The sequence below is a fragment of the Muscardinus avellanarius genome, assembly GCF_963383645.1.
Source record: "Muscardinus avellanarius genome assembly, chromosome: 1".
Lineage (NCBI taxonomy): Eukaryota > Metazoa > Chordata > Mammalia > Rodentia > Gliridae > Muscardinus > Muscardinus avellanarius.
The window spans coordinates 123,834,200-123,854,619 of record NC_137786.1 but is presented as its reverse complement, the minus strand read 5'-3'; the positions used below and the strand labels follow the sequence as shown (position 1 = coordinate 123,854,619).

At 49.3% G+C, this 20,420-nt stretch overlaps 1 protein-coding gene across 1 annotated transcript in view; it reads right to left on the bottom strand.

Moving 5' to 3' along the window:
- PCSK7 (proprotein convertase subtilisin/kexin type 7) overlaps window positions 1-19,582 on the bottom strand; it is a gene marked incomplete at both ends in the record, with an annotated part of 29,950 nt that extends 10,368 nt beyond the window's left edge. The window contains 10 exons of the mRNA XM_080703559.1: window positions 7,114-7,216; window positions 7,697-7,804; window positions 8,214-8,381; window positions 11,108-11,208; window positions 12,126-12,264; window positions 12,920-12,974; window positions 13,972-14,062; window positions 16,885-17,050; window positions 17,721-17,855; window positions 19,115-19,582. Of these exons, the coding sequence (XP_080559685.1) occupies window positions 7,114-7,216; window positions 7,697-7,804; window positions 8,214-8,381; window positions 11,108-11,208; window positions 12,126-12,264; window positions 12,920-12,974; window positions 13,972-14,062; window positions 16,885-17,050; window positions 17,721-17,855; window positions 19,115-19,582 (1,534 nt within the window). The remainder of the gene's footprint in view (window positions 1-7,113; window positions 7,217-7,696; window positions 7,805-8,213; window positions 8,382-11,107; window positions 11,209-12,125; window positions 12,265-12,919; window positions 12,975-13,971; window positions 14,063-16,884; window positions 17,051-17,720; window positions 17,856-19,114) is intronic.
- Window positions 19,583-20,420: the final 838 nt, after the last annotated feature.

The following is a 20,420-nucleotide window of genomic DNA, read 5'->3' as shown; positions in this document are numbered from 1 at the left end:
AACCTTCGAGCCCCCTGTCTCAGCCTCCCAAGTACTGGGATTACAAGCATTGCCACCATGCTCAGCATTTTTTTTTTTTTTAATACTAAGAATTGAACCCAGGGACATTCTACCTCCAAACTAAACCCCTAGCCCTTTATATTTTTTGTTTTGAAACTAGATTGCTGAGAGTCTTGCTACAATGCTGAGGCTGTTCTTGAACCTGTGATCCTCCTGTCTCAACCTTCCAAATTCTGAGATTACAGGTGGGCACCACCATGCCCAACTCCTATGTTTTCTTTAGCAATTTCCTTTCAAAGTCTGCTCTTTCAATGTTAGGCTTCGTCCTGGGCCCTCTTCCATCCCATCTACCTATCAACCCTCCTCATCTCATTCTTCTTTTTTTTTTTTTTGCAGAACTGGAGATTGAACCCAGGGGCTTTCTACCTCCAAGTTATACCCTCAGCCCTATTTTTTATTATTTATTTTGAAACAAGGTCTCACTAAGTTGTGGAGCACCTCACAAGTTGCTGAGGCTGGCTGCAAACCACAATCCTCCTGTCTCAGCCTCCCAAGTACTGGGGTTAAAAGTGCGCACCACCATGTCTGGCTTTCTTCATCTCATTCTTTTCCAAACCTTTGCCTTCCAGGACACCCAGGTCATTCCCTCTAGACTATACCCCAAAACTACTCAACTGCTTTCTAGTTGTAACCATGAGAAGTTTATATGGAAACTCGACCAGCACAGCCCCAATGACCATCCTCAGCTCTCTGTACCCTATAGCCTTTGCTCACATGTCCTTCCTCCTGGAAGACCAACCCTCCTGGCAGCATCACCGTCAAACCAAGCCAAAGCCTTGCACCTCCTCATATATGTTCTCATATATATTCTCTCCCATAAGTATATATGGGAGAGAATAGATATTTTCAACACCTGACTTCAATAATTACCAACAGAATAGCCAAAGTAGTTCTCAGCAACAAAAACCATGCAGGAGGAATCACAAAACCTTACTTTAAATTATACTACAAAGCCATTGTAATAAAAACAGCAAGGTACTGGCACAAAAACAGATACATAGATCAATGGAGCAGAATAGAAGACCCAGAAACAAGTCCACACACTTTCAGCTAATTGATTTTTGACAAAGGGGCCAAAAACATACACTGGAAAAAAGATAGCCTCTTCAACAATTGGTGTTGGCAAAACTGGGTAACCATATGAAGAAAATTGGAAGTTAATCCCACTTTCTCACCCTGCACAAGAGTCAATTCAAGATGGATCAAAGACTTGGAAATCAAACCAGAGACCTTGAAGTCCCTTGAAGAGGGCATAGGTCCAACACTTCAACACATAGGCACAGATAAACACTTTCTCCACAAGACCCCAAAGGCACAACAAATTAAAAGGCAAATCAATACGTGGGATTACATGAAACTGAAGAGCTTCTGTTCAGCAAAGGAAACTGTCAAGAATCTCAATTGAGAGCCAACAGAATGGGAGAAGATTTTTGCCACCTACACCTCTGATAGAGGACTAATATCTAGAATATACTGAGAACTCAAGAAACTCAACACTAAGAAAACAAAGCATCCAATAACAAAATGGGCAAAAGAACTAAATAGACACTTCACAAAGGAAGAAATTCAAATGGCCAATAAATGCATGAAGAAATGCTCAACATCACTGGCAATCAGAGAGATGCAAATCAAAACTACCCTGAGATTTCACCTAACTCCAACTAGAATGGCAGTCATTCAAAACACAAACAACAACAGATGCTGGCGAGGATGTGGAGAAGTGGGAACTCTAAAACACTGTTGGTGGGATTGCAAATTAGTGCAACCACTTTGGAAAACAGTATGGAGAATCCTCAGAAGAATGGGACCAAATCTACCATTTGATCCAGCAATACCACTTCTGGGTATCTACCCAAAACAAAGGAAACCAAACTACCAAACTAATGCATGTGTATCTATGTTCATAGCTGCACAATTCACCATAGTCAAGCTATGGAACCAGCCAAGATGTCCATCAACAGATGAATGGACTACAAAACTGTGGGATATGTATACAATGGAATTATACTCAGCCATAAAAAAACCCCACAATTACATCATTTTCAGGGAAATGGATGGAACTGGAGGACATTATGCTAAGCAAGATTAGTCAGTCATAAAAAATAAGAAATCGGATGCTTTTCCTAATATGTGACAGCTAAGGAGAAATGGGTCATAGGAGGAACTCTAGATAAAAAAGAAAATCCTACAAGAGGAGCAAACAAGACAACCTAAATGAGGGGATGGGAGGAGAGAAGAGGGAAATTCTCTAAAACATACAATGTACTTAAAAATATCGAAGTCAACCACTAAGACAAGCGTGGGAAGGGGGGATGGGGAGGGAATGGGGTAGGAACTGGGTAGGGGTTAAATCAGTGATGTGTACATGTATGGACACACAAGTTTTTTACCCCATTATGATGTATGAATATAATGTACCAATAAAAAATAAAATAATAATAATTACCAATATGTGGCCAGTATACTTGTTTCCTGGGTGACCTCTACTTCTTCCCCTTCCCAGTCCTTTCATGGATTGCCAGGCACTGTGCCAGTCCATCAGTAAAGATTTCAGGATGGGGTCTTGGGAAGTTCTTTTGTTCCTCTCCATCTCCCTTAACTGCTAACCTCATCTGGAGATAACTTCTGAAAGGTTCTCACAGCCTTTAAGATGAATACAAGTGCCCTATCACAGCACCCACAGTTCTGTCACCCCAGCCTGGGATCCCCCCTTCCCTGCACCCCATACTCCAGCCATCCCTAAGTCCTTGCAGCTGTTTCCAAATAAAATATATATTTAAAAAATAGGTCTGGGAGTGTAGGCCGGAGGTAGAAGACCCCTGGGTTCCATCTCCAATACCACACACACACACACACACACACACACACACACACACACAAGTTCATGGTATAGGTGGAAGACAGCACTGAAGTGGCAGAGAAGGGACATACTGGAGAGCGGTGACATGTTTTGGAGCAAAGAGAATTGAAAAAGACACACTCATCTGTGGTACGAGCGTACACGGTGACATGCTACACCCGTTTTATTGGCGTGGATGGGGGCTAGATGGTAATGCATGTAAGTATACTATAACTATTTATACCTGAATTCAATGAGTTAACACACTAAATGAGCTAATACAGGTTTGGGGTGCAGCTCAGTGGCAGAGCGCTTGCCTAGCATGCATGAGGCCCTGGTTTCCATTCCTAGCACTACAAAACCAAACAAAGACAAAAACCAAAAAGCAAAAGCTAATACAGAGTGTGGCATGTAAAAAGCACTCAGAGCTTGGGGGTGATCTTCATCTTCTTATTACTATCTGGTCTTTGGTGAGTTGAAGTCTTTCTCCCACACTGTCCCAGAAATGCCAGCCCTTCTTTTGCCCATCATCTGTTTTGAGCTATAACAATCTCTATCCTTTGTACTGGAGAGGGACTGGGGTGAGATTTAGATTGAGCAGTCATGTGTGGAGAGGTGGTAGCTGCAGACCTAGATACAGTTACTTCAACAAGAAATGAGACACAAAGGGAGGACAGAGTTGTGGAATGAGTCCGAGAAGACACTTAGGGCAGCCGAGTGTGGTGGCTTGTAAGCCCAGCATTTGGGAGGCTGAGGCAAGAGGATCGCGATTCATGGACAGCCTCAGCTACTTAGGCCCTCTGTAACTTAGTGAGACCCTGTTTCAAAATAAAAATAAAAAATAGGGCAGGGGGTGTAGCTTGGAGGTCGAATGCCCCTGGGTTCCATCCCCAGACCCGCAAAAAAAAAAAAAAAAATTAAATTAAATTAAATAAAAAAAGAAGATACTCAGGGCTTGGGAGTAGCAATCGAAGACACTGGTGACTCGGCAGAGAGGAAAGAGGAGGTGTATGGAGCAAGAGGAAGAGAGTGACGGCTGGGAAGTCTCACTACTGGGTGAGCGCAGCAAGCAGGTCAACAAGGATGGAATCTGAAGTAGCCCCTGATCAGACTAGGAAAGGTGCACCATGAGTAAGGAAGGAGTGTGTGCTAAGAGGGGCAGTGGATTCTGTGAGTTCACATGAAAGGCTACTGGCTGAGAGCAGCAGGAAGGTTCAGCAGAGGGGCAAGATGGCGGGAGGGGGAAGGCATGGGGAGGCGAGGAGCAGGACTCACGGGGCAGATGGAGAGTTAGTGAGTATACTAAGCCCCACAGAAGGATGAAGGATGGGTACAAAGTGGCGGCTGAGGACCCTTCCAATACACAGACTCTCCTGTGGAGGAAACACATGCTCCCTCCTACTCTATGGTGGAGACTTCAGACCCACCTTCTGGTCTAGGTAAGCCAAAGCCCCATCCCTTTTTCTCTCCCAACCTCCAGTCAGTGGAGAGAACTGAAAACCATTCTTGTGTGTGTGTGTGGTTTTTGTTGTTGTTGTTTTGTTTTGTGTGTGGTACTGGGGTTCCTGGAAACCCTTCTACCTCCGGGCTACACTCCAGACCAATTTTTATACTTTATTTGGAAACAGGGTCTCTTCAACCAGCACAGCTGGCTTCGAACCTGTGAGATCCTCCTGTCCCCGCCTCCCAAGCACGGGGATTACAAGCGTGCGCCACCACGCCCATCCATTCTTGTGTTTTAAGTGGCCCAATATGGCAGCCACTTCATAAATTCAAATTAGTTCTTTTTTTTCTTTTTTTCTTTTGCGGTACTGGGGTTCCTGGAAGCTCTTCTACCTCCGTGCTACACTCGCAGCCCTATTTTATATTTTTATTTGGAAACAGGGTCTCTTAAGCCAGCGAGGCTGGCTTCATACCTATGCGATCCTCCTGTCTCTGCCTCCCAAGCACGGGGATTATAGGCGTACGCCACTACGCCTGGCTCAAATTAGTTCTAATTACAAGCCAGGTGTGCTTGTAATCCCAGCACTTGGGAGGCTGAGACAGGAGGATATTGGTTTGCAGACAGCCTCAGCTACTACTTAGTGAGTCCCTTTGCAACTCAGTGACACTCTGTTTCAAAATAAAAGAATAAAAAAATAGGGCTGGGGGTGTAGCTCAGAGGTAGAATGCCCCTTGGTAAAATGTAGCTCCTTGGTTACACTAGCCACATTTATTTTTCTTTTATTTATTTATTTTGCTGGTCTAGAGATGGAACCCAGGGGCATTCGACCTCTGAGCTATATCCCCCACCATATTTTTTATTCTTTATTTTGAAACAGGGTCTCACTGAGTTGCAAAGGGTCTCACGGACAGCTGAGGCTGTCCGTGAACCATGGCCCTCCAGTCTCAGCCTCCCAAATGCTGGGATTACAAGTGTGTGCCACCACGCCCAGCTACACTAGCCACATTTCAAATGCTCAACGGGCTCTGTGGTGATAGATCAAGACTGTTTCCATCACCAGAGAAAGACAATGCTGCTTTAGAGCCTTGGAGGCTTCACCTTCTCCTCCAGAGAGAGCATTCGTCTCCCTCTGCTTTCTGAGAACTTCCCTTTCAGCCCCTGACAAGGAATCACCCAGATCCTCTGTGTGTGGGAAAGGGGTGAGATGTAGTACTCAGGTCCATCCTCCCTGAACTTTCTTCACACTCTAAGCCAGCCCTTGAGTGTGAACACTCTACTGTGTCTACTCAGGGTCAAATATAGCCACACCAGAGAATCTACCTTCGCTGTCTCTGAGGTGAGCGCAGGCTGTTGGCATCTTGTGGAGGGCTGCACTAGTCACACTCTCTGGTCTCTGGAGCCACCTCTGCACCCTGCTCTCTCCATGAGGCCACTGTCCTCTCCTCCCCACAGGACACCTTCTCCTCCTTCCTCTCGCTTCCTAGTGACAAGCAGCTGCCAGATGCCTTAATACCCTGGCAGGTTTGTTAGACTACAGGACAATATCGCCTGGTTAGTGGAGAGCAGAGGGTAGCAAAGTTGGGAAGGCCAGGGTTCACTACATTGACTCCCTTGTTGACTGATGAGGAAAAGGGAAAAAGACACCGCATTTTAAGATAGCAAGGCAAAGCCCCAGGCTTCCGGGGCGGCTGCTCCTGGGCATATTTCTAAACGTCTCTGCCCTGGCTAACGCTTTATGCCCTTTCTAAGATGGCATTCCTTTTACGGGAAACGTAGTGACAGAGCTCTAGGTCTCCTTCCATGTGCAGGGAAACTGGAGAGTGGACACTCCACTCTCCTCAGCACTCTGGCCAAGGGGGCCTGCCCCTCCTGGGCGCCCTCCTGTGGCCACTTTGCCTCTGCAATAGCTCTGGGGTGAGCACTTCCTAGTAAGACAGAAAGCAAGGACAGAGTTGTGGCAGTGAGTACTCTGCTGTCAAAATCCTTCAAATCCTCCATGGAGGTGAGGGTGGAGAAAAGTGGGGAACATGCATGGGGGCTGAGGTGTAGCTGAGTGGTAGAGCACGTGCTCAGCATGCACAATGGCCCAGTTTCCATCCCGGGCACAAAATAACAAACTGCGCAGTCTTTTAGCACAAGCATCCAACACAGCTCCCATTTCTCAGGAAGGACTACCGCCTCTGTGCTCAGCACACAACCACATCACTGACTTAGCAGCAACACCCCTCACCCCTTCAGGTAACCCTAGTGGCCCCAGATGTCACAGAGTTGGGGGTAGAGGACCAGTAACTAGTCTAGATGACCTTTATTTATACCTCTAGGCCATCCCCAATAGACCACACCTGGCTCTCTATGAAATAAGCCTGAGAATCAATGGGAGGAATTCCCAGCTCCTTTACTTCATCCAAAGGCCACTGCGCTGGATCGTGTTGTCTGGCAAGGTCTTAGCATGGAAGCCCCAGGAACTTCTCTCAACTCCTGCTGAGTCTCCCCACGTCCCACTTCCACTGCCACCGCCTTCCCAACCAGCTGCTCAGCAGCTTTTCACTACTAGGAACTCAGGAGAAAGGTCTTGTTTAAGCAGCTAGGGGCCAGCCAACTCAGAAGCAGCAACATGTCCTAAAATGGTCAAAGAAAACGCCACAGGTTTGGCTGGAGCTCAGCTCCTGAAGGAAAGGGGCGGGAGACTCTGCAGGGAGGACGAGCTTGGCTTTTCCTCACCCGCCCAGACCTCGGACCTGAGATCCATCCTTCTGTGGCGAGTACTTACCATTCCACAGGACCTCCAGGGAGCTGGGGGACCGCGGGATAGCCTTGTTCTCCTTCACCACGGGGCTGACATAGGAAGCTAAGTAGGGGACAGATGTCCAGATCTATTAAAGGAAAGGCGGATGGCAGCAACAAACAAGACCGATTAGACTCAGCCTCACACACATGCGCAGGCATGCTTGTCAGTGTGATTTCTAAAGGCCCAGCCAGCCCGGCGTTTGTCACCCTCTTCTCCCACCCCGAGGCTTCTGCTGATGCCTTGGAATGCACCTCAGGGCACCATGTCAAGAAGCCAGAGGAAACGGCCACATCCAGGGTAGAGGACGGGAGCCACGGCGCCCAAGGGTCCCGGTGATACTAGGTTCCCTTTGCTGGTCACTGGAAGTGGAGGGACTTCAGTTACAGGGCTGAGTGTGTTCTTCATTTGTAAATTGGCTACTAGCTGGGAGGAGACTAAAAGGGTTGAGGTGGTGAAATGGATGGATACTTATTAAATGCCTATGATGTGGCAGGTATGTTTTAAGAACTGGCCTTTCCCTCGGTGGCTGCACACAGGGAATCCCACCCTGCCAGCATCTGTTCACCTTGGCTGCATTGACAAGCCTCCAAGCATTGAGCAGACCAAAGCCATGCTGGTGGCTGTGGCTGAAGCCGGCCTCGTTGGTGAGCCAGTCTGCACGGCGATCCTCATACTGAAAGCAGAAGCCCCAGTCAGTCACCTGCATGGCCAGGATACACTCCACAGTCTGACTCTGGCCCCCATACACCTGCTGGCTGATCCAATCCATGCTCTCCTACTGAGGCCCCAGGAATGGATTCCCCCAAGAGAGACAGGACAAAAGGGCAAAGCCTGGGATGTCCCCACCCCAGCAGCCTCCTTCTAGAGAGGGAGCCAGAAAGAGGGAGCCCAGTGCTCCTCTGCAGGTAAAAGAGCACCTGAAGGAGAGGGACAAGTGGTTTAGGTCTGTGGTCTTGAGGGGTCCCCACACCAGTTCCTTACACATGCCATTCTAAAAGGAACTTGGCACCTTATATTTGGGTCATCCTGAACCTGAAGCCTCCTGGTACCCAGACTCTGGGGTTCCCTGGGCTGGACCTCACCTGGGTGGCTGTAAAGACAATGATGTGCTGGACGTCACGCCATGTGAGGCAGGGCCGCACCTGCAGCATGAGGGCTATCATTCCAGCGGCCAGTGGTGCTGCGGCAGAGGTCCCTGTGTGGCCCTCAGTGCAGCCGGTGCCCTTCTGAAGGTCCCAGTCAGTGGTCACCTGGGAAGTGGCACAGGGAGTGGGGAGGGGCTAGAGACTGGCCGAAGATGAAGAAGGAGGGGAAGAGTATGGGCCTGGGAACAAACTCTCAGGAGGGCCCTTCCTTCGTCAGAGCTGTGCCTTTGACCAGAGAAGGGCCCACTAACGAGGCATGACCCTTACTCCTCTGGCTCTAAAGAGCTTCCGCATAATCAAACTGAGGGTTGCTTCTGAGGGTATGGCTGGGGACGGGGGAGGAGGAGGTGGAGACATACAAAAGGATTTGTGTGCAGGTGAGAGATTTCTGATTCTTGCTCCTCTAATTTTGCTTCCAACCCCAACTTTTTATTCCTGCAGTTCTCTAACCCCTGTGACCAGGCAAGACAGAAGAGGTACCAGGTGAGCTGCTGGGGCCCCACTGGAGCTGGGACAACAGGGACAGCACTTCCAGGGATCCAGCGTGGCAGTTCAGTGACAGGTCTGAAGTAACACCAGTGAACACACAAGGTATGTGCTCCCAGGGAGACAAGCTCTGTCCTTGCCCATCCTGGCTTGGCATGGACTCATGGCTCCACGATCTGTCAGCTGCTTCCTTGCTCTGTCTGGTGGCTCGCCTGAGCTCCCATGAGTCCCTTCCTCCCATCCTCAGAGGTGGGAGGTACAGTGGGGACAGGTGGCCTATCTGTTCTTCTCATGTCCCACCAATGCTGGAGCCACCAAAGGTCTGGCTGGGGAGGGCCCCACCTAAGCTGCCTCACGACGTGGTACCAGATCCCTCGCACATTGGTACCCATGTAGAGACAGGAGAATTCCCTCCTCCTTAACTTCTTCTGGGTCAGATGCCAGGATGCCAATTTCTGCCAAGAGCTGTCCTTTCTCCATTGTACTCATTGCTGTTGTAGAAGCTGCCAGAAGCTGTGATCTTTACCAGACACTGTGCACTCCCAGAAGGAAAGGCACAAATACTCTCTGAGTTGTGGTCTCAGTGAGAGTGGGAAGCCTGGTTGGGGACAGGGAGTAGACTGGCTTTTCCTGCTAAGAAAACAGCCTCAAGGACACAGTCCATGAGCAGCTGTGTAGCCCATGAACGTGCCATGGTGGCAGGTGCCCAGGCAGTGCCAGGAAAGTCCACAGAAGCTTCCAGGCAGTCAAATGGTGGGAAGCACAGGCCCCTAAGCCCTGCCCTCAGAAAGAGCATCCAGCTGCCTACTCACTACATGGAAACTGCAACAGGAGGTTTCCAAGGCAAGGACATTCCAAAGGCGAGAATTTGGCTAAATAAACTCTCTTCTTGTTTCTGTACAAATAACAGTCAGAAGGAAGGTGGGGGTAGGGATGAGAAGCTGAATTAAGTTCAGGGGAAAAACCAGGCTCCACTGAGCAACAGTGTCAATTATGTCTTGGAGGTCCTGGGAGCCTGTGCCGGGCAGGGTGAGCTGGGTCCCCAGAATCCTGCTGGGGTTTAGAGTTCCTACTTTTCCTCCAAACCCAGCCTGGCCCTAGGGTGGGGCACTCCAGGTGCCCCAGGCTGCAGAGCAAAGCCTCTCTTGCATTAACGCCAGTCTACTCCCTTTTCTCTTTCTGCGGGGGAGGAGGGAGTAGGGGTCAATTGGCACAGAGCCTTGGAACATAGTGTTGACCAGAAGTCATTTACTGGCATAACAAATTTTTAGTTTTGGAAAATGAACTTGACCCTGCAGAAAGACAAAGCAGCCTAATTCCCAGTGGCCTTAGAGCCCTTCCTACCCTGCCACTGGGGAATTTGACTCCAGTTGGCTCTGGCCCAAGCTCCTGCCTGAGGTCTCCTATACCCTCAATACACTGTCATGGGCAACAGGGGATGGCAGAGCCCCTATTCCTGAGGTCTGGCTCAAACCTGCTGGGGATGGAGCCTGGCCCAGTCAGGCAGCAGGCATGGGCAGTAACCCCTGAATCCTTCAAGGCTCCATGGGCTGGTACAGTTCTGGGCCCCTACTACAATCTCCATGCTATGGCTTCACTTACAGCTCTAGGCAAGAATGCTGCTGTCATTCTTTCTGACTAGGATGCCCTTTCTGACTAGAGATGACCCACTGACTCCCTTTCTTGCCCATACCATAGACACTGCTCACTCTGCTCCTAAGGACAAGCATGACAGAACGCACGGTATTTATCCAAGGACCAAATAGCAATGCCACGATGACCTTTTTAAGCCCACAGAAAGTGTAGTACAAAGCCAAGTTCTACCATAGACAGACATTTAAGAAACTGTTTATGTAATGCCACACTTGTTTCTGTAACAATACGTATATTTATCCCAAGCTAATTTGTGTGTGTGTGTGTGTGTGTGTGTGTGTGTGTGTGTGTGTGTGTGTTGCTGAGGATTGAACTCAGGGGCAGTCTACCTCCGAGCTACACCCCTAGCCTGATTTTTATTATTTGTTTTGAAACAGGGTCTCACTAAATTGCAGAGTGCCTTACTAAGTAGCTAAAGCTGACTGTGAACCCAGATCCTCCTGTCTCAGCCTCCCAAGTACTGGGATTACAAGAGTGTGCCACCACGCCCAGTTCCAAGGTAAAAATTTTAAGATAAAGATGATTCATGCAGTTTTATGCAAAGTCGCTGGTGGTTCTCCCAGCAAGAGGCATACCTTAAGAGATACAGATCTGTGAGGGCAGAGGGGCCTGAGGGGCGGGACAGAAAAGCAGGGAGTGGAACACCTTGTGGGACTGAGCGCAGGGGCATGGAGGGCCTGGGAGGCACTCACAATGCTCCGGAGCATCTTGTCTCCGCCACTGAAGGTGACCGCCAGCATCGAGGCACACTCCTCTGCATAGAAGGGCATCCGTCCCTCCTCATCAACAGCACCTGGTGTAGGGGGGAATGAGAGCCAAGATGAGGAGTTGGTCCTGCAGCAGGGGCCTGATAATCAGAGCTGTCTTTGAGTTATCTGGGGCCATCTTGAATGTAGAAAATGGTCGGAGCCACTTCAATGCCCACTCTCCTCATCTGAACAGGAAGCCTCAGGTGGTAGCAGGTACCCTGCACCCTCACACCATTCTCCAGTAGGCTTCAGGGCAAAACTGAGGGTCTTCCACTCCTTTATCTGGTCATTCATCCTCCCACATTTACTAAGTACATGTTGTGTTAAGCATTAGGACAGTCTGGAAAAGAACACACCCTGATCTCAAGGAACCTAGAGTCAGGTAGGAAGTCCAGTAAGTAAACAAATGAAGTTGGAATGGTAAATCCTCTGATTAGAGTACAGGCAAAGAGCATTTATTTTTGGCTAGTGGGGAGTCTGGGAAGGCTTCAAACAAGAGGCAAGCAGGCTGTGGAAGAGGCCTGACCAGTCCTGGTAGGATGGAGGTAGAGGGGGTCTCAAGGGAATGATTCAAAGTGTTCCCAGGGAAGCCCTGAAAGCTCTGACGGCAGGGCTTGTCCTACCTGTGTTGAAGAGACACTCTTTTTTTTTTTTTTTTATGGGTTTGGGGATGGAACCCAGGGGCATTTGACCTCCAAGCTACACCCCCTGCCCTATTTTTTATTCTTTATTTTGAAACAGGGTCTCACTAAGTTGCAGAGGGCCTCACTAAATAGCTGAGGCTGTTCGTGAACCATGATCCTCCAGTCTCAGCCTCCCAAATGCTGGGATTACAAGTGTGCGCCACCACGCTCAGCTTGAAGAGACACTTTTACTCATACATTCAGATACATACTGAAGCTGGGACCACCAAGACACGTGACTCTCTCACACTCGCACACACAGGACCACCAGTTCCTACCTATGGTGACTGTGTATATGGAGTTGGCATAGCCATCATAGTTGCAGTTGTCATTGTGTTGGCCCCCGTTGCCACTGGCTACTACGAAGATGCTCCCAAAGCCCTGGCGGCCAGCCATCACCCCGTGTTGCAAGGCAGCCTGAGGAATGAAAACATTAGCGCATGGCTGAGGAGCCAGGGAAGGTGGCCCCTGAGACCAGTCACCCTCTCCTCCCCTTCTTAAGAGAAAGGAGCAGCTACGTGTGCTGGCGCATGCTTATAATCCAAGTACTTGGGAATCTATTATAATAAGTATAACTACTTGGGAGGCTGAGACAGAAGGGTTGTAGGTTTGAGATGAGCCTCAGTAACTTAGTGAGGCCCTCAGCAATTTAGCAAGACCCTATTTCAAAATTAAAAATAAAATTGGGCTAGGGTGTAGCTTGGAGATGGAATGCCCTCAAATTCAATCTCCAGTACCACAAAATAAACAAATAAATAAATATAAAGAGAAAGAAACAAAAGTTCAAAGGGCATTGGGCACAGAAAGTTTAGAGACAGGCACAAGATGGTGAGCAAGCTGGAAGTTGAACATCTGATGGATGTGCTTTTCTCTCAGATCACAGAGTGGGGACAGGAACTGCTGCACCACCCCACCAGCAATGTCCCCATCTTTGGCCTGCCCAGGTTAGCTGTGCTCTTCCTGAAAGGAAGCCACAGGGCTGGACTGGGAGAAGGGGGACCGACTGGTGATGGTGCTTCCAGGGCTGGGTGAAGAGGACATCCCAGGCCTCGCTTTCATGCGATTCTGTTACCTTTCCAAGTTGATGGGGGCCATCCACGGTCTTCCCGTCATCATCGGGGCCCCAACTGTTGAGAAATAGCCATAGGAAGAGCTGGAGCCAGGCTGTGGCTACCCAGCTACCAACCAAGACCTTTCAGTCTCAGCTGCCCAAGCTCTTACTCTCCTCCTAGGGGTTCCAGTTCAGGACTCCCATGGTGTATGTGTCTGTGCGCACGCGTGTGTGTGTTGCTGGGGATGGAACCTAGGGCTTGATCATGCTAGGCAAGCACTCCACCACTGAACTACCATCACTACCACTAGATTCTCAGAATTAACAGTCAGAGGGCTCATCCCTTCTCCAAAGAGGAAAACAGAACTCTATGCTAAGGTTCTTCTTAGCCCTGGAAATGTGCTTCCAGTTTGAGACTATTTTATGCTGCCCCTAAATGTCTTTTCTCAGGCCCCAGGGAGCAGGAGATGGTACATGGTGGTAAAGAGGAACAGGGTCACTCCCTTGTAATCTAGGGATCTACTGCTAGACCTGATGGTACCCACAAAGGGATGTTCAATGTGGGTTAGCTCTTGGTTCTTAGGCTGAGTTCTCTGTTCTTCATCTAAAGGAAACATCTTGTGCGTGATGTCAAAAATTGAAGAGGAGTGCAGGTTAGGGGAGGAACAGGACCTTCAATGTCGTGGGCCACCCAAGCCCAGTTCTGCCTCCAGCCCCACCAGAGCCCAGAGCCATAGCCTGAAGATGCAGGTACATTTCTGTAGAGTGGCAGGAACTGACACTGGGATTTCATTTACCCTGGGTGGAAAAGAAAGCCCACCTTCTCCCAGGGGACTGGGAAATAAATAAAAGCGAGGCAGGCCTGGAACCCTCCTCAAGGGGCACCCTCATTCCTAGGGAGTCAGCGCTTATGACTAAGCACCCCACAGCTGGGAGTCTGGAGGAATGAGGGCAATGGCCTTACTAGCAGAGCCTCATTCAGGGGCCTCTGCTCCGACCTGCTAAGTTCAGCCTGTTTTTCTGTCCTTCCATGGGAGGACTCATCCCAGGCGCTCCAGCCCCTGCCCTCTCACCTGCAGCTGTAGATGTCGTTGATCTGGTAGTGCTTGTTGAATGCCACCGCTTCCATGCTGTCTGTGAGCGGTCCGTCCAGAACTCGGATCCCTAGGCGTTGAAGGCACACCATCCCTCACCACTGCTGGCCCACAAGAAACTGGCAACAGTGCTGGTCTCCCAAATGGGGGACTGAGTGCTAGAGTGATGGGAGACTTACTCTTCCTTTCATACTCTTTTGTACATTTTGAATTGTGCGTGCGTGCGTGCGTGCGTGTGTGTGTGTGTGTGTGTGTGTGTGTGTGTGTATGTTGTGTTACTGGGGATTAAACCCAGGGACATTCTACTTTTGAGCTACAGCTCCAGTTCTATTTTATTTTTTAATTTTTAAATAGTCTCACTAAGTTGCAGAGGGCCTTGCTAAGTTGCTGAGGCTGACTGAGAACCTATGATCCTCTTTTCTCAGCCTCCCAAGTACTGTGATTATATGCACGTGCCACTATACCTACCTAAACAATAAATTCCTCTGTGCGTGTGTGTGTGTGTGTGTGTGTGTGTGTGTGTGTGGTACTGGGGATTGAGCTCAGGGGAATTCTACCTCTGAGCTACAACCCCAGCCCTTCCTGTCTCAGCCCCCCAATTACTGGGATTATAGGCATGTGCCACCATATCCAACTCATTTGGAATTTTTTTTGTGTGGAATCCAGGGGCATTCTACTTCTAAGCTACACCCCCAGCCCTATTTTTTGTTCTTTATTTTGAAACAGGGTCTCACTGAGGGCATAAATAACCTAAGTTGTCCTCGAACCACGATCCTCCAGTCTCAGCCTCCTGAATGCTGGGATTACAAGAGTGTACCACCACGCCCAACTTCCAAAGAATTAAAAAAAAATTTTTGTGTGTGGTACTGGGGATAGAACCCAAGGACATTCTACCTCCGAGCTACACCCCCAGCCCTATTTTTTATTCTTTATTTTGAAACAGGTTCCATCCCCAGTACTGCAAAAAAAAAAAAAAAATTCTTTGAACAAGTAATTCATATATGTTAAATTCCAAATGAGCTGGGCATGGTGGCACATGCTTGTACTCCTGGTACTTGGGAGGCTGAAACAGGAGGATCCCAGGTTTACAGCCAGCCTCAGCAACTTGTGAGGTCCTCTGTTACTTAGTGAGGCTCTGTTTCAAAATAAAGATTAAAAAATCAGACTGAGAGTGAAGCTCAGAGATAGAATGTCCCTGGATTCTATTCTTTGTTTTGAAACTCACTGAGTTGCAAAAGGCCTTACTAAGCAGCTGAGGCTCCTTCTGCTTCAGCCTCCCAAATGCTGGGATTACAAGCATGCACCACCACACCCGGCTTGAACTTTTTTTTTAAAATACTAAGTATTGAACCCAGGGTCTCCTACATGCTAAGCAAGCTCTGTACCACTGAGCTATATACTTCCAGCCTTTTTTTTTTTTCATTTCATTTTGATACAGGGTCTTGCCAAATTGACCAGGCTGGCTTCTGCAACTTCCAATCTTCCTGCTTCAGCCTCCTGAGTAGCTGTGATTACAAGCATGTGGCATCATGCTCAGCTAAAATATTTTTTTACTTTCAGGCTAGAACTTGGATGTTAATAATCCTGGAGTTTGATATTAAGAGTCAGGCTAGAATGTAGGTAACCAAGATTCCCTTTGTATCTCTATTCTTTGTCATATAAACACTTAGCACAGTGCTCGATGCATAAAAGATGTTCAACAAGTTGTACTGCACACCACTATTGTCCCTGGGATGCTCAATTTCTCCCTCTAAAGTGGGATAGGTCACATCATGTAGTTACCAACCCAGCTAACCCAAAGGTTTCTGGCCTTCGCTGAAGTCTCACCTGCAGAGGGCTGCTGTCCTCTGCTGGAGAATAAGAGAACTACAGCCAGCCTATAGGGTCAGCAACTTCCCAAACATTTATCAGCAATCAAGTGAAGGGTTTCCCAGACATTCCCTCCATCTCCTGCTATGACAAAGACTGAGAGGTGAAGGTGTCTCTGTAGTTAGAATCACCACCTGCGGAAGACTGGGCCGCTTAGCTGTCTTGAAAGGATGGGGAGCTACTGACCCATAAGTTGACTTGGGGCTGGGAAGTGAGTCTGTGGGAACAGTCTCCATAGACATAGGCTGTGGAGAAAGAACAGATGAGAAGGCACTGTGCGAATTATGAAAATGCGAGTATAATGTAGTCAAACAGAGGGAGCTTTACAGCTACGTGAGTAGCTGATGAGGCATGGGCGTGATCAGAAAAAGAGGAGACTGAGCAGGGAGGGGCTGGGGGCCTCCAGCCCATATCAAGAGCATTCCCACTTTTATCTGTTTTTGTTTTGTTTTGTTCTTGTGGTGCAAGTGATGGAACCTAGGGCTTTGGGTGTGCTAGGCAAGAGCTCTACCTCTGAACTACATCCCTAGCCCTAACTACTTTATATAGTGGGACTTGTTGCTCAAAAATTCTGTTTGAAACAACACTGCACTGAGAAAAATCAGTGAGCTAATTTGTATTATTATTATTTTTTATTATTATTATTATTATTATTATTATTATTATTATTATTTTATTTACAGTACTGGGGATGGAACCCAGGGGCATTCTACCTCCGAGATACACCCCCAGACCTATTTTTTATTCTTTATTTTGAAATGGGGTCTCACTGAGTTGCAAAGGGCCTCACTAAGTAGCTGGGGCTGACTGCGAGTCTGCAGTCCTCCTGTCTCAGCCTCCCAAATGCTGGAATTACAAGCGTGTGCCACCATGCCTGGCTAATTTGTCCTATTATAAGCTTACCCTTTGCTCTAGGATGTGCCTGTTGAGGGTGGGATCAAAAGTTTCCCAAAGAGGGATGGGCGGGAATGACCACGGTGCCCATAGGAGAAGCCCATCACGGCTGTCTGGGAAGGGAGTCACCTGCTATGCGGCTCCCATAGGCCACGCCCACTGCACAGAAGCTGTTGTTGGGTGCTGCAGCGATCTCTCCCGCACACCTCGTGCCGTGGTGGTTGCCATTTTCCATATCCGGGTGGGGCATGGGGTCAGGGTCATTAGAGTTGAGGTCATAGCTACCCTCTGGGCTCTGAAAGATCAAGTGGTAGATCAAGGGTCATTCTCTGGTCAGAGGGGTCAGGGAGAGAAAGGAAGTGGGAATTTGGGATTCTAAGCCAAGGCCACAGGCTCATCTCTCTCTCTCTCTCTTTCTCTTCTCTTCTCTTCTCTTCTCTTCTCTTCTCTTCTCTTCTCTTCTCTTCTCTCTCTCTCTCTCTCTCTCTCTCTCTCTCTCTCTCTCCAAACTCTAGGGGCTAGGAGATAGGAGCAAAGGACACGATGCCAGCACTGAGAAGTGCCCGAGCTCTCAGCATTCTTGCCTATTATGGGAATGTGTCCACTGCTCCACAGCTTGGGAAGCCTGGAGTTACAGAGATTTAGGACAGTCTGAAAGGCGTGATGTAGAGAGAGGAAGGTGCTCAGAGCTGTTCAGGGAAGGGGAGGGAACACTCCTTACTCCCCTGCAAGGGAACAGCATCAGGAACAGAAAGCACCCCAGGGACTGCTCCCTCTTGGGGCTGGAGCCACCTGTCCTGCCCTAACTGCCAGGCTGGAGAGCTAGCTAGGAAGGCAGAGAAAGAAGAACCTGCCCCTCCCCCTAGGCTATGTGGTTTGGCTTGGTACCCACTGGAGAAGGGGAGAGATGGAGGAGACCTCAAGGAGGCAGGATGTGGGGTGGAGGGGCATTCTGGGCCACTCACGTAGTTGGGTGCAATGTCCTGGATGGTGTGCTCCACGCCGTCGTCCACCACCACCACTGTCACACCTCTTCCAGTCACATTGCGCTCCCATACACCTGTCACATTGATGTCCCTGCCAGGGCTCCGGCGGTTATTCTGTGGGAGAGATGGGATAAGAATCCAGGGATACACATCTCAGCCCAGAGAGATGATTTACAGCTGGCAACCCCTTTTCACCCTTGAATGCCACTAAAGAGCCAGACTGTGGTTGTAGACCAACAGGGTACAGGAGACAGTGCCAAGAGCTTTGCCGGAGCCTTGATCCTGGGATGTTTGGTATTGCTCACTGGTGACTCAGGGTGGAATGGTGGCTAGAGTTAAGGTTTGGATAACATTATAACTATACAATAATGTCAGCGGTTAGCCAGGCGTGGTGGTGCATGCTTATAATTCCAGCATTTGGGAGGCTGAGACAGGAGGATCAGGGTTCGTGGCCAGCCTCAGCTACTTAGTGAGCCCCTATGCAACTTAGTGAGACCCTGTTTCAAAATAAAGAATAAGCCGGGCATGGTGGCGCGCGCTTGTAATCCCCGCGCTTGGGAGGCTGAGACAGGAGGATCGCACAGGTTTGAAGCCAGCCTCAGCTACTGAGTGAGGCTCTCAAGCAACTTAGTGAGACCCTGTTTCCAAATAAAATATAAAATAGGTCTGGGAGTAGCCGGGCGTGGTGGCGCACGCTTGTAATCCCCGCGCTTGGGAGGCGGAGACAGGAGGATCGCGCAGGTTCGAAGCCAGCCGCGCGCGCTGGCTTAGGAGACCCTGTTTCCAAAGAAAAATGTAAAAATAGGTCTGGGAGTGTAGCCCGGAGGTAGAAGGGCTTCCAGGAACCCCAGTACCACCAAAAAAAATAAATAAATAAAAAAAATAAAAATAAAAGATAGGGCTGGGGATGTAGCTCAGAGGTAGAATGCCCCTGGGTTCTATCCCCAGTACCCCCCACAAATATAAATATATATATATATATATATATATATATATATATACACACACATATATATATATATATGTTATCATGTATGAAAGAGTATCTACCATGTATCAGGTATGTATTTATATATATTAATTCATTTGTCCAAACCATAACTTTATGAGGTAGGGCAGTTACATCTCCATTTCATGGGGGTGGGGAACTGAGGCACGCACTAATAAGCTGCCAGCCTGGCTGTAGCACACGTGCCCCCTAGACCAGAGGACAGGGTGGGGAAGGTAGGGCTGAGGGAGAGCCACTGCACCCACCCCCGATATTTCCCTCAAGGTCTGGGGTGGAACAGCTGTAGAGGGATGCAGTCCAAAGCCCACTGGAGAGCTGGCCCAGAACCCTCCCATCCAAAATGGACACTCAGGGCTGGACTCACCAGGTGCCACTGCTGCGGGTACTTGGGGTCATTGAAGTGCAGGCTGCGCTTGGCCCGCTTCAGCAGCCTCTGCTCTGAGTGCCAGAGCACAGCTTCATGCCTGGACAACACAGCCTCCACCTGCTGCCGGATGAGCTCCACCTCTACGGCCTGCCTGTGACCAGCAGGCTGGACGAGGAGGTAGTGTCCCCGGAGCTCGCCAATCCGCCCAACATTCACCAGCCCTGCAGCCTGGGCCACGGCATCTGCCTGCTGTCCTAGGCTCTCATCTACCCTCTCACCTTCCAGGCTGTCAAGGTGTATGGCCCAGCTCAGCCCCCCTGTACCCTGAGCATCAGGCCCACCCGTCCCTTCTAGGCCCATGGCCCAGGGAACCAGGAAGAAGAGCCCGGCTAATTCCAGCCAGAGGCAGGTGGGCAGGCCCAGGGGGGCATCCAAATGTGGCACTTTCTGCCTCCTCTTCGGCATCAGAGCAGCAGGCTGTGGGCAAAGAGAAAGGTATAAAAGAGATGAGACAGCTGATAACCACGGGAAGCTGAGAGGTGGCTTTGGGCCATGAATGTGTCCCCCCGAAGCACCCAATCAACCATCCCAATGATTAAATTTATGATCCTTTCAGGGGAGATCCTCTCTTTTTTAAAATAACACCCACCCCTGACCAACAGAGCTAAGCCCTGGTGGGTATGGGCCAGGACTAATACCACTGGAGGACCTCCCATGGCATGAGGGGCCAGGGCCCCGACCCCAGGTGGCCAGGCAGCACCCCGCTGCCACAGGCCCCATGTTGCTCTACCACTGTCCCACCCACAGGGCTCAGAGTACATGCTGATCCCGTGAATGCCTGGCAGCAACTTGGCTGTTTTTCAAAAGAGGACTTGCCCCTTTATGTAGCCAGGACATGACTCTTATCCCAGCTGACTTCAGTCCAGCTGTCCTTTGGGTTAACCTACACAAGAGACCATTCCCACCTGGACTGTCTGTGAGGGCGAGCGCCTGGTCTGCCTAGCAACGTCCCACTCATTTTGTGCAAATGGAGGAAAGGCGTCATCTTCACTGTGAGGAGGGTTGGTTCTGGGCACAGGCTGCAGACCTGGGGGCCCCAAGAACAGAAGAAACAATTTAACACCAATTCAGTGGAGCAAGCAGAAGAAACAATTTAACACCAATTCAGTGGAGCAAGCAGAGACTAGCCATGAAGCCCAGGATGCTGACCAAAGACACTGATCAGCAGGAAGTACTATGTTCAGGTTCCTAAAATGGGTCCTAAATGAGGACTGTTCTGGCATGGTAAAGCCAAATCAGTACA